Source organism: Ornithorhynchus anatinus, chromosome 21, assembly GCF_004115215.2.
Source record: "Ornithorhynchus anatinus isolate Pmale09 chromosome 21, mOrnAna1.pri.v4, whole genome shotgun sequence".
Lineage (NCBI taxonomy): Eukaryota > Metazoa > Chordata > Mammalia > Monotremata > Ornithorhynchidae > Ornithorhynchus > Ornithorhynchus anatinus.
The window spans coordinates 16972379-16988461 of NC_041748.1; the positions used below are offsets into that span (position 1 = coordinate 16972379).

The window sequence follows — 16083 nt, forward strand, 5'->3', positions numbered from 1 at the left end:
GCAGATGAGGGAACTGAGGCCCAGAGAAATGAAGTGACTCGCCCGAGGCCACCTGGCAGACAAGTGGCGGAGCCAGGATTAGAACTCAGGTCCTTTGACTCCCAGGCCCTTGCTCTTCCCCCAAGGCCATGCTGCTTCCCTCCCACTTCCTTCCAAAGACTTGAGGCCACCCTACTTGAGCCCTCCCTTGCCGCCCCTGCGGCTCAAGTGCCTTTGGGATCACCCAGCGTTCTTTCCACTGGACCACTCGTCCTCCTCTCTTCTGTCTCCTTCTAGATCCGACCGCTTTGGCTCTCTGTTCGAAATGAGTCACCCTAGACAGTGCAGTCCCTTGCCGCTTCCCCTGACGGTCCTCCCGCACCCCCTGACTGCCCCAAAAAGAACACAGGATTACAGTAAAATGCAACTTGTCGTAGTGAGATGAAGGGTTCGGCAGCTGTAAGACAATCATCCAGAGGCCTGTTGTATTTCAAAATATATATATATACATTTAAGACAGCCAATAAGGACTGGAATCACAAAGGTGCACTATGTTCCAGAACGAACACACACAATTTTTCTCTCTCTTTCACCAGCCCTCTGAGCACCTATGGGCAAGTTTAAAATCAAATTCCAGATCCTTCTGCTACCGCCGGCATAAAAGGAAAAGTTTGCTTTGAAGGCTTGTAACCCTGCCCGATGGGGAGAGGGTGAGGCCCCAGGAATCTGAGCCCCTCTTTGGTGGGGAGGAGGTAGGGATAAAACCACATCTCACCCCGACTTCCCTAACTCCTAAAAGAAAAAAGCTGCGTCCTCCCAAACGTTTCCTAATGGCAAACAGATTGGTGGCGCGTCAGCTGTTGGGAGACTCGGGTCCTCGCGGTCGGAAGCTTCCACTTCAGGCATCTTTCCCTCCCTCCTCTGTCGACTGCTTCTTCGATTTAATCAACGTGGAAATCTAGCCATTCCTCTCCTGGGCAGCCCAGCTTCCAGCCAGCAGGTGGCTTTGACCGCACCCTCCTCTGCCTCTTGGCAGGAGGGGGCATCGGTTGGCACCCCCCCAGCCCACCCGCTCTCCCGCTTGGACCACCAGCCGGGTTCGCCGCCTCCCACGGCGAGCCAGGGCGTTCACAGACCTTGTCTTCCGCTCGGCAGCTACTTCCGACGCCCACGGGGCTCTGACCCTCGAGCAGCGGGCATGTAGAGGAGGTAAAGGCGGTGGGGTTGGGGACGAGAATTGGTAATTCAAAATAAAAAAGGAGGGGGGTGGAAAAAGTGAGTTTTTTCCTGCCCTTCTCGTCCGCTTAACGAGGTTTTTCGGCAGCGGCAGGCTGAAGGAGCGGAGCCTTTAATTACGTCCAGAGAACACCTCCGTACAGAGAGAGGGGGGTGCCATGGCAACTACTACATGCAACACAGAACAAAATGGTCACTCTCTGGAAGGAGAGAGAGAGGGAGGGAGACAGACAGAAAGAGGCAAGCCGAGGGAGCTTCTCTCTGTCCTCTCGCTCCCCCCCGGCCCTTCGGCTGCGTTAATAAAACCTTACGAACTACTCATGAAAAACCCTTTGGCTGCCGTAAGAGGCCTGCTGGGTCTCATTATGTGGAAGGAAGGAAAATACGGAGGCAGGTGAAGAGTTGCAGCATGAGAGCGGGAACAAGGAGTTGGGGGCGGGAAGCCCAAGGGGGAGACTGAGGAGGATTATCTGCTGACGGTTTAAATTCTTTCACTGGGGGACCCCTATGCCCAGAAGCCACTTCAAGGTGAGAGGAACTTCCTTTAGTTTTCAGAGGATCGTCTACAAGAACAATCCAGCAGTCCAGGTTTTGACGGACAATCAGCTTATCTAGCTGTAAACACAAAAATTCACAATCACACTGCCTCACCTAGGATCTGTACTTCGATTTGCACCTTTTATTCACCCCATCTCAGCCCCACAGCTGCAAAGATCTGGAATCTATTTTAATGTCTATCATCCCCCTCTAGACTGCAAGCTTCTCGTGGGCGGGAAGCGGGTCTACCATCTCTCTTGTATTATACTTTCCCCAGCCCTCAGTCCACTGTTCGGCACAGAGAAAGCGCTCAATAAATACGACTGATTGCTTCGACTGATCTGAGAACGCCTGATCTTCAAGGAGGGAAGGCAAAGAAGTCAGAGACCTACAGCCGTCCACTCTGGCTGATCCTGACAGAAGACTCCTTTGAGACCTAGTGGAAAGAGCATGGAGCCAAAAGACCTGGGTTAGAGTCCCAGTTCTGCCCTTGGCCTGTTGTATGACCTCAGGCAAGTAACTGAACCTCTCAGGGCCTCAGTTTCCTCATTTGTGTAAGGGGGATAAGACAGGCAGCGATCCCCGCATGGGTCAAGGACTGAGTCTGACTACATGATCTCATATCTACCTCAGCCCTTAGCACACCTAACAAGCCTTTCATCCATGCCATTATTTCTAGCTCTCTCTAAAGACTTTGGGAATTAACACTTTGGTTTTGATCCACTAAAGTTTCCAGAGTTCTTTATTTCCCTAGAAAGAGTTTCTGACAATTCACTTTTTTCCTATACCGCCCAAACTCTGTCGCAGTGTGGTGGCTTGAATTACTAAGTTAAGAATTCATGAGACAAACTGAATTTACTCAATTGTTTCATGGACCTAGAATTACTAAGAAAGTTAACAAGTAACAGCCCTAGCTTCTACACTTATGGTATTTATGCAGATTTTCATGTTTATTTACTTATCTCTTCCATCATTGATTCAGCCATTTCTAGTTATTCTTCGTTCTGCTTAGGCCCTTGTCTCTTCTTCCTTACACGATGTCTAAATTGATTTAGATAGTCTCCTCCTTCAGAACATAAGTTGCTCGAGAGCAAGGAATGTATCTTGCTTCTGTTTAACTCTCTCAACAACTTAATATTGCACTTATTATTATTATTATTTTATTATTATTATTTATTAAGTACTTAGTATATGTCAAGGACTGTACTTAATCAAGGTGGAGGCAGTCCCTGTCCCACATGGGGCTTACAGTTTAAGTAGGAGGAAGAACAGGTATTTAATCCCCACTTTTTGGTTGATGAAACTGACACAGGTAAGTTAAGTGACTTGCCCCAAGATCACACAGCAAACAACAGGCACAGTCAGGATTAGGACCCAGGTCCTCTAACTCCCAGACCCGGGCTCTTTCCACTAGGCCATGCTGCTTCTCAAAATCTTTTGGTAAATTCTCAATAAATGCTGCTGATTGGTGAATATTGACAAAGGCTGAGCGCTTTGGAGAAATGTGTTTTTCTAGAACCTTGAGGCAAACTAGAGAAATGGGAAAAAACAAAAACCACCCAGTACCAGACCATATGAGGTTCCAGGAAAAATCTTCTATAGATAGAACAAGAGAAACTGACTGAATTCCAATCCCAGCCGTAGTCAATGGGGCCTGGGCACCAAATGTTTATGGTAGCACCGGAAGTCCATATTCCCTAGTCGGCAACCAACTCCTTTTTCTTACGCCTCTTTGGAATCACAGCCCCGAGCCCATTAAAATGCACAAAAGTCCCTAGAGGTTGTTAATCTCCGTTTTGGGGAGGCAGCATGGCATAGCGGATAGAGCACGGGCCTAAGAGTCAGAAGGTCGTGGGTTCTAATCCCGGCTCCGCCACTTGTCTGCTGTGTGACCTTGGGCAAGTCACTTCACTGGGCCTCAGTTCCCTCATCTGTAAAATGGAGAATGAGACTGTGAGCCCCACGTGGGACAGAGACTGTCTCCAACCTGATTTGCTTGTAACCACCCCAGTGGTTAGAACAGTGCCGGGCACAGAGTAATTGCTTAACAAATACCACAATTATTATTATTATTTTAGTTTAGGTATTTCCAAGAGAGGCTTTTAGGTGGGCCTGGCCTAGCACTGTGCCCAGAGGCTCTTGTTTGAGGTGAGTTCCTGCCTCACCGAGCAGGCTACGTCTTGTACGAAGACTGGAACCCATTTGGGAGCTAAGGATCCAAGGATCTGAATCCCGAGACTGGACTGGCTCAACTCAAATTTACAAGTGCTATCGTTCATCTTCAAAACAGCACCGCAGGTAACCGCCTGAGAAGCATATTTTAGCCCTCAAACCCAGAAACACCACAAAGAGTCATGAAAAATACCGTTCCCTTGACTGCTCTGAAGGGGACAATTACAGGCCAGTGATTTAGGACTGAAAGAGAGGAGTGGGTGGTCCCACTATTAATTAACTAATTATGGTATTTGTTAAGTGCTTACTACGTGCCAACAAGCTGAGGGCAGAGATCCGTTTTCACAAGCAGACTGGAGCATTTTGTCTTTTTCCCCCTAATGCTACACATTTTATTGCTCACTAGACTTCTTTCTTGGAGGCGGTGTGGCCTTGAACCTAGACCTAGATTCTAATCCTGGTGTTGCCTCTTGCCTGCTGTGTGATCTTGGACAAATCAGTTTCCTCATCTGTAAAATTAGGATTCGATCGCTGTTCTCCCTCCCATTTAGAAGGGGACACAGACAGTGTTCGAAATGATTATCCTGCATCTACCCCAGTGTTGAAAATAGTGCTTAGCACATAGCCCTCTGACTGGTGGTACTAACAGCAGCAGGAGGAGATGGAGTATTAATAATACTACTACCACGGTATTAATAATACTCCTCCTGCTCCTACTACCACCAGTCAGACGACCTGGGTTCTAATCCTGGCTCTGTTACCTGCCTGCTGTGTGATCTCAAGCAAGAAACGTAATTTCTCTGGGTCTCAGTTTTTATGAATAGTATTTATTGGGCACTCCCTGGGTACAATGCACTGTACTAAGTGCTTGGGAAAAACAAAACAGAAAAATGATACTATTCCTGCCCAAGAAGAGCATATCCTTTAACAGGGGAGACAGACAAAAGAAAATTTACAAATAAGTGACTGAATGAACGACTGAAGAGACAGATTATTCAGGATGGATGTGATAAAGTGCAAAAGCAGATTAAGGGAAAGAGCCTCTTGAGAGAGTTGTCTACGCCTGCTGCCTCCACTTCCTCTCCTCCAATTCTCTTCTAGATCCCTTCCAATCTGGCTTCCGCTCGGCTTCGCTCCGCAGAAACAGCCTTCTCTAAGGTAACCAATGATCTTCTCACCAAATCTGATGGCCTCTATTCCATCCTAATCCTCTCTGGCACCTTTGACACGGTAGACCACCCCTTCTCCTTGAAACTTTATCTTTCCCATCACTGTAGACAACACCACTAACCTCTCTGCCTCACAAGCCCATAACCTTAGCGTTATGCTCGTCTCATCTCATTCCACCCACATATTCAATCTGTCACCAAATCCTGTTGGTCTACCTTCCCCACATTGCTAAAATCCACCCTTTTAGCTTCACGGACACTGTCCTCTCTTGGCTCTCCTATATCTCTGACTGCTCCTTCTCAGTCTCTTTTTGGCTCCCCCTCTGCCTCCCACCCCCTGACAGTAGGAGGTCCCTAGACGACATTCAGTTCTGGGCCCCCTTCTCTTCTCCCTCTATATCCACACCCTTGGAGAACTCATTAGCTCCCATGGTTTCAATTACCATCTCTTCACAGATGATTTACAAATCTATATCTCCAGCCCTGACCCCTCTCATTCCCTGCAATCTCACATTTCCTCCTGCCTTCAAGACATATCTACTTTGATGTCCTGCCAACACCTTAAATCACTTAGGTTACTCTATTTGTAAATATTCTCCCCTCCAGCATCTCCTCGACCCACAGCACTTGTTTACATATGTACATATCTATAATTCTATTTATTTATATTGATGCCCTTTTACTTGCTTTGTTGTGCATATATCTATAATTCTATTTATTTATATTGATGGCTGTTTACTTGTTTTGATGTCTGTCTCCCCACTTCTTCACTTTAAGTCCGGTGTGGGCAGGGATTGTCTTTCTTTATTGCTGAATTGTACTTTCCAAGCGCTGAGTACAGTGCTCTGCACACAGTAAGCGCTCAATAAATGCGACTGAAAGAATGAATGAATATTAATTTGTCTGTCTCCCCTGATAAAGAATATGCTCTTGGGCAGGGATAGCATCACTTTTCTCTTTTGAATTTCCCAAGCAAGTACAGTGCATTGTACCCAGGGAAGCCCAAAACTGAACTCCTTATCTTCCCACCCAAACCCTGCCCTCCCTAGTCTTTCCCATCACTAGACAACACCACTATCTTCTCTGCCTCGCAAGTCCATAACCTTAGCATTGTGCTCGACTAATCTCATTCCACCCACATATTCAATCTGTCACCAAATCCTGTTGGTCTACCTTCGCCACATTGCTAAAATCCACCCTTTCCTCTCCATCCAAACTGCTATCGCGTTAATCGAAGGATTTATCCCATCCTTCGTAGCCTACTGCAGCTGCCTCCTTCCAGCCTGCTGTCTCTCTCCACTCCGGTCCATACTTCACTCTGTTGCACTTCTCAACAAAAACATTCAGTCCCTGTTTCCCCACTCCTCAAGAACCTCCAATGGCTGCCAAAAAATCTCCGCATCGAACAGAAACTTCTTACCATTGGCTTTAAAGCCCTCAATCAGATCGCCCTATCCTACCTCACCTCCCTAATCTCCTAACTACAGGGCAGACCACACAAACTGCTTCTCTAGCGCCGCTTACTCACTGTGCCCTGATCTCGTCTATCTCACCCCCGACCCCTTTCCCACGTTCTCTCCCTAGCCTGGAACTCCCTCCCCTCTCCCCATATCAGATCATCACACTCCGCCTCCAAAGCATTATTGCCACGTTCTCCAAGAGGCCTTCCCCATTAAGCCGAAGTAGCGGACACATTTCCATAGTGGATGGAGCAAGGGGCTGGGAATCAGAAGGACACTGGTTCTGATCCCGGCTCCACCACTTGTCTGCTGTGTGACCTTGGGTAAATCACTTAACTTCTCTGTGCCTCAGATACCTCACCTGTAAATTAGGGATTGAGACTATGAGCTCCTGTTGGGATAGGGATTGTGTCCAACCTGATCCACCCCAGCGCTTAGTACAAGGCCTGGCACAAAGTACTTGCTTCACAAATACAATTATTATTATTACCTTGAATCGACTCCAGCACTTAATAAAGTGCCTGGCACGTAGTAAGCACTTGAATACCATGATTATTATTATTATTACATCTATCTTCTTCCATCCTCTGGTCCAGTCCCATTGCCTTCCAACAGGACGTGCCCCACCCATCCCCGACCACCACTGCTTGAACCACCGCATGCTGTTTGCAGCACTCCGTGTCCTTGTGGTACCAGCTGCTGGATCTGAGCTGACCTCTGACTCTGGGGAGGGTGGGGAGAGGGGGGCTCCCAGCTGCAGCCCTCTGCGGGATGAAAAGTTGACCTAGGTTGGCGTCTCCGCACAATCGTCTCTGGCAAATCCCGGCGGTAAACCCCGAGGCTGAGCTGGGGAAAGGGAATCTCGACTACTTATTTCGGGGCCGTCTCAATCAAGATTAAGAGCACTGTACTGAGTGCTTGGGAGAGGACAACATAACAGAGTTGGGAGGCATGTTTCCTGTGCACAACGAGCTGACAGTCACCTGGAGGAGGTGGGTTTCTGGAGTTGAGAGTGAGGGTCGGTAAGGGTAGGAGGGTTAGGGGAGAGAACTGACCAGGAGGAGGTGCTGAGCCATGGGAGAGCCTTGAAGCTCAAAGGGAGAGCCTTGAAGCGCAGGCCCTGTGGACTGTTGAGGGGTGGGTTACAAAACGGATGGACTTTCTTCCCCCTCGAAGGGGAACTCAGGGAGAACAGATCTGTTTTTCCTATTGATGCCTGCTTCCTTCTTTTGAAATCTGCCTTCCCGCTTCTAGTCTGTGAGCCTGTTGTGGGCAGGGATCATCTCTCTTTGTGGCTGAACTGTACTTTCCAAGTGCTTAGTACAGTGTTCAGTAAATACGACAGAATGAATTCGTGTGTGTGTGTTTTTAATGGTACTGAAGCGCTTACTATGTGGCAAACACTGCGTTAAGCTCTAGGGTAGAAACAAGAGCAGCATGGCCTAGGGGATGGAGCATAGACCTTGGAGTCTGTAGGACTCCGCCACTTGTCTGCTGTGTGACCTTGGGCAAGTCGCTTCACTTCTCTGGGCCTCGGTTACCTCATCTGTAAAATGGGGATGAAGACTGTGAGTCTCATGTGAGGCAGGGACTGTGTCCATCTCTATTTGCTTGAATCCACTCCAGCGCTTAGAACAGTGGCTAGCACAAAGTAAGCACTTAACGAATGCCACAATTACTGTTATTACTATCATTATTATAAAATAATCAGATTGGACACAATCCCTGTCACAGTCTAGGTAAGAGGAAGTAGGATTTCATCCCCATTCTAGAGATGAAACTGAGGCTGATAAACGAAGTGACTCATCCAAGATCACACAGCAAAGAAGTGGCAGAGCCAGGATAAGAACCCTGGTCCTCTAACTCGCAAGATCGGGCTTTTTCCACTAAGCCATGCCACTGCTCTGACTTTGGCTCTGTGCCCCAAGCCTACAGGATCCTTCCCAGATTGGCGAGGATGCAGGGGATGGGGAAGGCGGGGGGAGGGGGTCTCTGCCTCACTCAAGGGTCAGGACAGCCCTCTCAGCCTAGGTTCATCAAAGTCCATCCCCAAGAGAGAAGTGGGGAGATTTCCAATTTCTATCTCCATATTTATAACAAAAAAACCAAAACAAAACGGAAATTGCTTGTCATCCCCCCCACCCTGCAACACACACATTTTTTGGAACCTAGGACACAGTTGAAAGTGAGCCACTTGGGCTGGCAAGCCAGAACCCGTTCTACCCTCCAACGCACAATGCCATAAGGAATACAGTGGGGATGACTCATATCAGGCCAGTCGGGACCACGAGAAAAAAATAGGTCATTTTTTTATGGAAATGTCCAATCAGCCAAGGATTCTAGGAAACTGGAGAGATTCCTCCCACTTTCAGAAGGCGCCACACATCAAGCTGTATATGTGGACACTGATGCAGTTTACAAAGGGACGGTGCCCCAAGAATTCCCTGGGCTATGGTAGCTGGCTTCCATAACCTGTGGCTAGGAGCCCCATGGATGTGGCAGTAAAGGAGGGGGATCATTATGGACACTGTCTAATTGGGCAATGAAATAACTGAAAAGACAAGCTGAGAAAGAAATGGCGGATGGAGGCTGAGGGAGAGGAGGATTTGGAATTGGGCATGGAGAGAGAGGGAGAGATCCGTTTTCCAGAAGGAAACAGACGAGAAATTTAAATAACATTCTCACAGGGGAGAAGGGCTTGGATTTCCAAATGCAAGCCACCTGCAGGATATATTTCTGGTGTTTCACTTTACATTCGTAAATGTGTGAATAATTGTAAACAGTGGAAGCCATTGCTTGTATTTTCCAAATTAAAAAAAACCAAGGGAAGTAGCCTGGCCTAGTGGAAAGAGCCCATCCTGGGAGTCAGAGGGCCTGGGTTCCAATTCAGTTTTGTCACTCGTATGCTGTGTGAATTTGAGCAAGTCGCTTCACTTCTCTGGGCTGCAGTTTCCCTATCCATAAAATGGGGGTTAAAACTATGGGCCCCACTTGAAACAGAGATTGTGGCCAACCCGATTATCTTGTATCTACCCCAGTGCTTAGTACAGTGCCTGGCACAAAGTAAGCACTTAATACCATAAAAAAAAAAAATTCAAGCCAAGCTACACAGTTCCCTGGACAAAAACTCCCAATTCAACGGTGAAAAACCCAAGTGCTTAAGGATAGATGCTGTGGGAATCCAACACCAATCCTTGAATGCAGAATGTGATCGAATTTAGAAGGCCCGCATGGGTTCAGCTGCAGAAGATGAAGCTGGGTCGGGGGAGAGGGGAGGGGTGCTACCGGGTCATCAAACTCTTAATATTCTCCCTGTACATCCATCTCTGTACGGGGCAGATTTTGTGTCACCCTGAGGTAATCTCAGATGTGGAGAATGAGGCTCTGTGTGGATGGGCATTCACACTGCTGCTGCTGCCATGCTGGTAGTCCAAGTAGCCTGGGGATGGCCGGGCACGACCGAACATACCGGGCACCTGTCTGCGCTGGGAGCGGGCCCTGAGGAGGTGTGATGGTGGTACGGTCGCTGAAGAGTGGACACGGGGCCTCCCTGTGGTCGCCTTCCCCTCGGCCGCCTGCCCAAGCTCAAGAAGACCTAAGATGATGGAGGGGCAGAGCCCGGGGACACCAACTCCTTGGGCAATGGAGGGAGCTGGAACAGAGGCGGGTGGGGCTGAAGGTCCCACCCTCCCCTTGCTGAAAAACCAGAACTGGCCAGGTGTAGTAGCCGGGTCAGAGCTGTAGGGGCTGGCCGGTCCCTTCATCTAGGTGTCAGTGGAGAGAGGGAGGCCCACCCAACCCTGGACGGCCAAAGGGCCGCTTGCCGAGTCTCATGGCCTTCCCCGTATGACCCCCGAGCAGAGTTTCCCCTTCTCTGTCCTGCAAATCCACTGGCGTGTCCATTTTCCTGATCCATGTGGGGCTGTGCCTCCCTTCTCCCAGCCTTCTTCCCCTGGGAGCCCCCCATCCCAGTAATGCACCCCAGGTTCATCTCCAAGCTCAGATGGAAAAGGTGGTTCTGCTGCAGGGGGTTCTACATTCAGCCAATGGAGTGAGCTCCAGGCCAGGCGGAAGCAGTGGTGCCCTGGGATTTTTTTTCTTCTCTTTTAATCGTCTCTGTTAAGTGCTAACTATGTACCAGGCACCATACTAAGCACCAGGGTAGATATATGATATAACCAGGTTGGACACAGTCCCTGACCCACCAAAGACTCCCAGTCTTATATTATGTTTTCCCATTCAACTTTCACAACATCGCTAAAATCTGACTTTCCTCTCCAACAAACTGCTACCACATTACTTCAAGCACTTATCCTCTCCCGCCTTGATTTCTATAGCAGCCTTTTTGCTGATCTCCCTGCCCTCTGTCTCTCCCCACTCCAGTCCATACTTCGCCCTGCTGCCCAGATCATTTTTTCACAAAAACATTCAGTGCACATTTCCCCACTCCTCAAGAAACTCCAGGGGTTGCCCATCCAACTCCACAACAAACAGAAACTACTTACCGTTTAAAGCACTCAATCACCTTGCCCCCTCTCACCTCACCTCACTACTCTCCTACAATCCAGCCTGCCCACTTCACTTCTCTAATGCTAACCTTCCACTGTACCTTGAGCTCATCTATCTTGCCACTGACCTCTCGCTCATGTCCTGGAATGCACTCTCTCCTCACAGCTAACAGACAATTACTCTCCGTCTTCAAAGCCTTATTAAGGAACATGTCCTCCAAGTGACCTTCCCTAAGTTCTCCTTCCCACTTCTTCCACTCATTTCTTCGTCACCCAGACTTGCTCCCTTTATTCATCGCCCCCACCCCCACAGCACTTATGTCCATAGCTGTACTTTTATTTATTTATATTAATGTCTGCCTCCCCCTCTAGACTGCAAGCTCATTGTTGGCAGGGAATATGTCTGTTACATTGTTATACTGTACTCTCCCAAGCACTTAGTACAGTGCTCTGCAGACAGTAAGTGCTCAATAAATACGACTGACTGACTCCCAGGCCCAGGTTCTCTCCACTAGACCACACTGCTTCTGAGTGACACCACGAGATGACTCTCAGGGTGGTTCCCAGAGAGGATGAGTCTAAGTTGCATTCACTTGGGTCCCAGCAAAATCGACGTGTATGGGGGACGTGAAACCGCAACGCAACCCGGAGATGAATAATTCAATGATGGGAGAGGATGATTTTCTGGGAACAAGTGAATAAACAGAATATGCTTTTTTCCCAGAACTCAGCTTAAGGCGAGGGCTAAGTCACAGGTCCCGCTGGACCCAGGCCTGGGGATCTGAGCCATGCCAGCCCAGAGGCAGAGGGCCCCCGCCTCTCCCTCCCCTACTAGGCGGCCATTTAAAAGCTCTTCTCGTTCCCCCTGAATGCTTCTGCTGTCCCTTCAGCTGTGGGAGTAAGTTCCACAGGCCCACAGGGGTTGCCAGAACCAGAAAGAGGCCAATGAAGGTGTCATTTTCTGCTAAATATGCCTACCTCCTGCCCGGGAAATATCTATCCAAACTTCTGGCAAGCTGGACCTTAAACTCTTTAATGACTTTGGATCAAACTAGAGACGGGGAGGTGTCTGGCCAAGTCAAGCTGATCTGGCCGGTCCATAACTACTTCAATTACCATCTCTCTATCTCACCGAAACCTCTTGCTTTGGTCTCGCCTCTGGCCTGGAACGCCCGCTCTCTTCATATCCACCAATCACTCTCCCTACCTTCAGAGCCTTATTGAAGGCTCATCTCCTCCAAGAGGGCTTCCCTGACTAAGCCCTCACTTCCTTTTCTCCCGCTTCCTTCAGCATCGCCCTGATTTGCTCACTTTACTCACCTGCCTCCTCAGCCCCTCAGCACTTATATACATATTCATAAATGACTTTTTTATAGTAACGTCTGTCTCCCTCTCTAGACTGTGAGCTCACTGCGGGACAGGGTGATTGATCGATAGAGTGATTGATCGCTGGTCCTCAGGTTCCTAATCTGGAGGCCAGGGTCTTCCTGACGGAAAACTGATGGAAAGAACAAGCGACTGGATCTAAAACTTCTCCAAGGTGAGCATCATAGCTCTGTAAGCTCCGTAAACTCCTTGAGGGCAGGGATCCTATTTACCGACTATTCTGTAGTCTTCCAAACAGTAGAGCGCTCAGCACTCAATAAGTGCTCAAAAGATACCATCCACTGGTTTACTGATTGGCTGAGAGCAGTGTTTTATTTGGTCTGAGTTCCACCTCCCCACATGATAGACAGACTCCTATTCCCCGAGGACTTTCTGGAAGCCAGATGAGCTCTAAAAAAGAAACTGTCAAACTATGAGCATCAACCAAAGCCGGAACCCAGTACTCTTTGAACACAGTAAGCACTCAATAAATCCAACTGAACGAATCAATGAACAAAACAGCTTCCCAGTTTCAGCCCAATCAAGCCACAATCCCAGTCAACTGGCCCCAGGACCAGGTTACCCCCGCTTGAGAGAAACTAGGTTGCCTCACTCGCCTTTTGGCGACTTGAGGCTAGAGGGAGAAACCGGAAAATCTCCATTAGAGAAGCAGCGAGGCTTAGTGGAAAAAGAGCACGGGCCTGGGAGTCGGAGGACCAGGGATCTAATCCCAGCTCTGCCACCAGTCTGCTGCAGGACCTTGGGCAGGTCACTTCAATTCTCTGGACCTCTGTTATCGCATCTGTAAAATGGGGATTAAGACTGTTGTCCCCAAGTGGGACACGGACCGTGTCCAACCCAATTTTCTTGTATCTACCCCAGCGCTTAGAACAGTGCCTGGTACAGTAAGCAGTTAACAAATACCTTAGAAAATACCATTTTTTCTTCCCTTTTCTTATTGGATGGACACTATGTATTTTCCTTTAGACACCACGTAGCAACTTGCGATGTAAAACAAGAGGCGCCTTTGGAAGACGAGGCTTGTGCCAGCCGATCCCAGGAGTGAAAAGGCAGAGCGAGCTGTCTAGAAACCAATGATTTTTCCGTCCTTTATAATTGCCACTGCATCTGGCACAATCACCTGCTCACAGCAGGCAATCAATAACGAATAAAGATGGGCTGATTCCACCTGGATGCCGGACTGTTAACAGATGAGTCAGTCTTCTTCGATCCCAGTGGTTCGAGCTCGGTGGTCCCTGGAGAACTTGGCGCTGTATTCTCACTTCTCCCAAGAAAACCGTCTTTCTCTGATCCTTCCTTGCCCTCATTCTTCCCACTTCCGGCCCTCTGCTCAAACCCCCACACTCTGGCCTGGGAGCTTCCCCTCCAAGCCTGCCTGACCGCACTCTCCAACATCAAAGCCTTTCTCAAATCCTCTCCGCTCCAGGAGGTCTCCCCCAATTCATTCTTCTCTCCCAACTTCCACCTCAGGAAATTGACACTTTTGGAGGACTTATGTCTAGCTCGACATACTTCACTCTGCTGCCCACATCATTTTATTAAAAACACATCAGGCCATGTTTCCCCGCTCCTCAAGAATCTCCAGGGGTTGCCCATCCACCTCCGCATCAAACAAAAGCTCCTCACCATTGGCTTTAAAGCACTTGATAACCTTGCCCTCTCCTACCTCAACTCGCTACTTTCCTAATACACCCCGGCCCACATATTTTGCTCCTTTAATGCTAACCTTCTCACTGTACCTGGATCTCATCTATGTCTCCACCGACCTCTTTCCCACGTCCTGCCTCTGGCCTGGAATGCCCTCCCTCATAACCAATAGACAATTACTCCCCCCCAACCTCCAAAGCCGTATTGAAGGCACATCTCCTCCAAGAGGCCTTTCTGAACTAAGCCCTCTTTTCCTCCTCTCCCATTCCTCTCTGCATCGCCCTGACTTGCTCCCTTTATTCATCCTTGCTCCCAGTCACACAGCACTTTTGTACATATCTGTACCTTCATTTATATTAATATCTGTCTCCCCTTCTAGACTGTAAACTCATTGTGGACAGGGAATATGTTTGCTTATTGTTATATTGTACTCTCCCAAGTGCTGTGATCAGGGCTCTGCACACAGTAACAGCTCAATAAATACAACTGACTGACTTACAGATTCTATGCTTTAATTTATTCTTAACCATCTTTGCATTTCCCTTTTCCTCCTACCTTGCTGTATGCCAAATTCTGTTGTATTGTGCTCTTTCAAGCACTCAGTACAGTGCTCTGCCCAGAATAAGTGTTCAATAAATACCATTGCCTGATTGCCCTGTCTTCCTCCATCAGATTCAGGTGAGGTGCAAAGGCCCAGAGAGAGGATCGGGCTGCCCGTCACTTCACGTGTCAGCAGTAGGTTTAGAGAAGCAGCGTGGCTTAGTGGAAAGAGCACAGACTTGGGAGTCAGAAGGACCTGGGTTCTAATTCTGGCTCTGCCACTTGTCTGCTGTGGGACCTTGGGCAAGCCACTTCACTTCTCTGTGCCTCATGTAAAATGGGGACTAAGACTGTGAGCCCCACGTGGAATGACCTGATTACCTTGTGTCTACCCCAGAGCTTAGAACAGTGCTTCGCACATAGTAAGCACTTAACAAATACCACCATTAATTAATTAATTAATTAGATTTGGGAGCCAAGCCCAGATCATGCGAGCAGGACCCGGGGCCCCCTTGACCGGAACTTTAACTCTAATGTCCAAACCTAGTGTCTGACTCAAAATTGAGGAGATATGGCTTGCATGGGTCTGCGAGTCAGGAGGACCTGGCTTCTAATCCTGGCTCTGCCACTTGTCTGCCGTGTGATCCTGGGTAAGTCACTTCACTGCTCTGTGTCTCAGTTCCCTCGTTCGTATAATGGGGATGAAGACTGTGAGCCTCTTGTGGGACGTGGACTGTGTCCAATGTGATTAGCTTGTATACAGCCCAGTGCTTAGAACAGTGCCCGGCACATAGTAAGTGGTCAACAAATACCATAATCATTATTATTATTATTACCATTCACACATAGCCTTTGAGATGCTGGATTTCCAACCAAGCTGGAGTCCCTGACCCGTGTCCCTAAGTGGGACATGGACTGTGTCCAACATGATTGGCTTGTATCCAGCCCAGCACTTAGAACAGTGCCTGGTACATAGTAGGCGTTTAACTGATACCATTAAGAAAAACCAAAAAACAAACAGCTTCTTCTGATGGCACCCCACCTGCCTGCCCCCCTAACCCTGCAGGATGGCTGCCCGGTGTCTCTTGGGGGACAGAAGGCGGAACTGAAGTTGCCGCCGTGAAGACGGAATAGTCTCACCCTGACCGAACCGGGTTAGGGCCGAGCGCCACCAGCAGAGAAGACAGAAGGAAGATGTTGTTACCTGTCTCTGGGCTGAAGCGCCGAGGTGCACCTGGCAGAACTTGACTGCCTGCTCCAGAGCGGCTTCCTCATCCACCTGAGCGGAGAAACAAAGTTACAGACACCTCAGTAATCGGCCGCCAACCCCACGCCCTTCTGGGCCATCACGGTCCGCTGCGGCTTTTCCTTCGGGCCGCAAAGTGACCCCATAACGGATTCTACCAAAAAACGCAGTGGGAGGCCGGGATGGGGTGTGCAGGTTCCTCC

The 16083-nt window shown here is 48.8% G+C and overlaps 1 protein-coding gene across 3 annotated transcripts in view; it reads right to left on the reverse strand.

The window, feature by feature from the left end:
• Nucleotides 1-16083, reverse strand: part of CABIN1 (calcineurin binding protein 1) — a 174223-nt gene that overhangs the window by 23267 nt on the left and 134873 nt on the right. For all 3 annotated transcript variants that reach the window (XM_029048894.1, XM_029048891.1, XM_029048892.2), the window contains exon 33: nt 15839-15913. In XM_029048894.1, coding sequence (XP_028904727.1) covers nt 15839-15913 — 75 coding nt within the window. The remainder of the gene's footprint in view (nt 1-15838; nt 15914-16083) is intronic.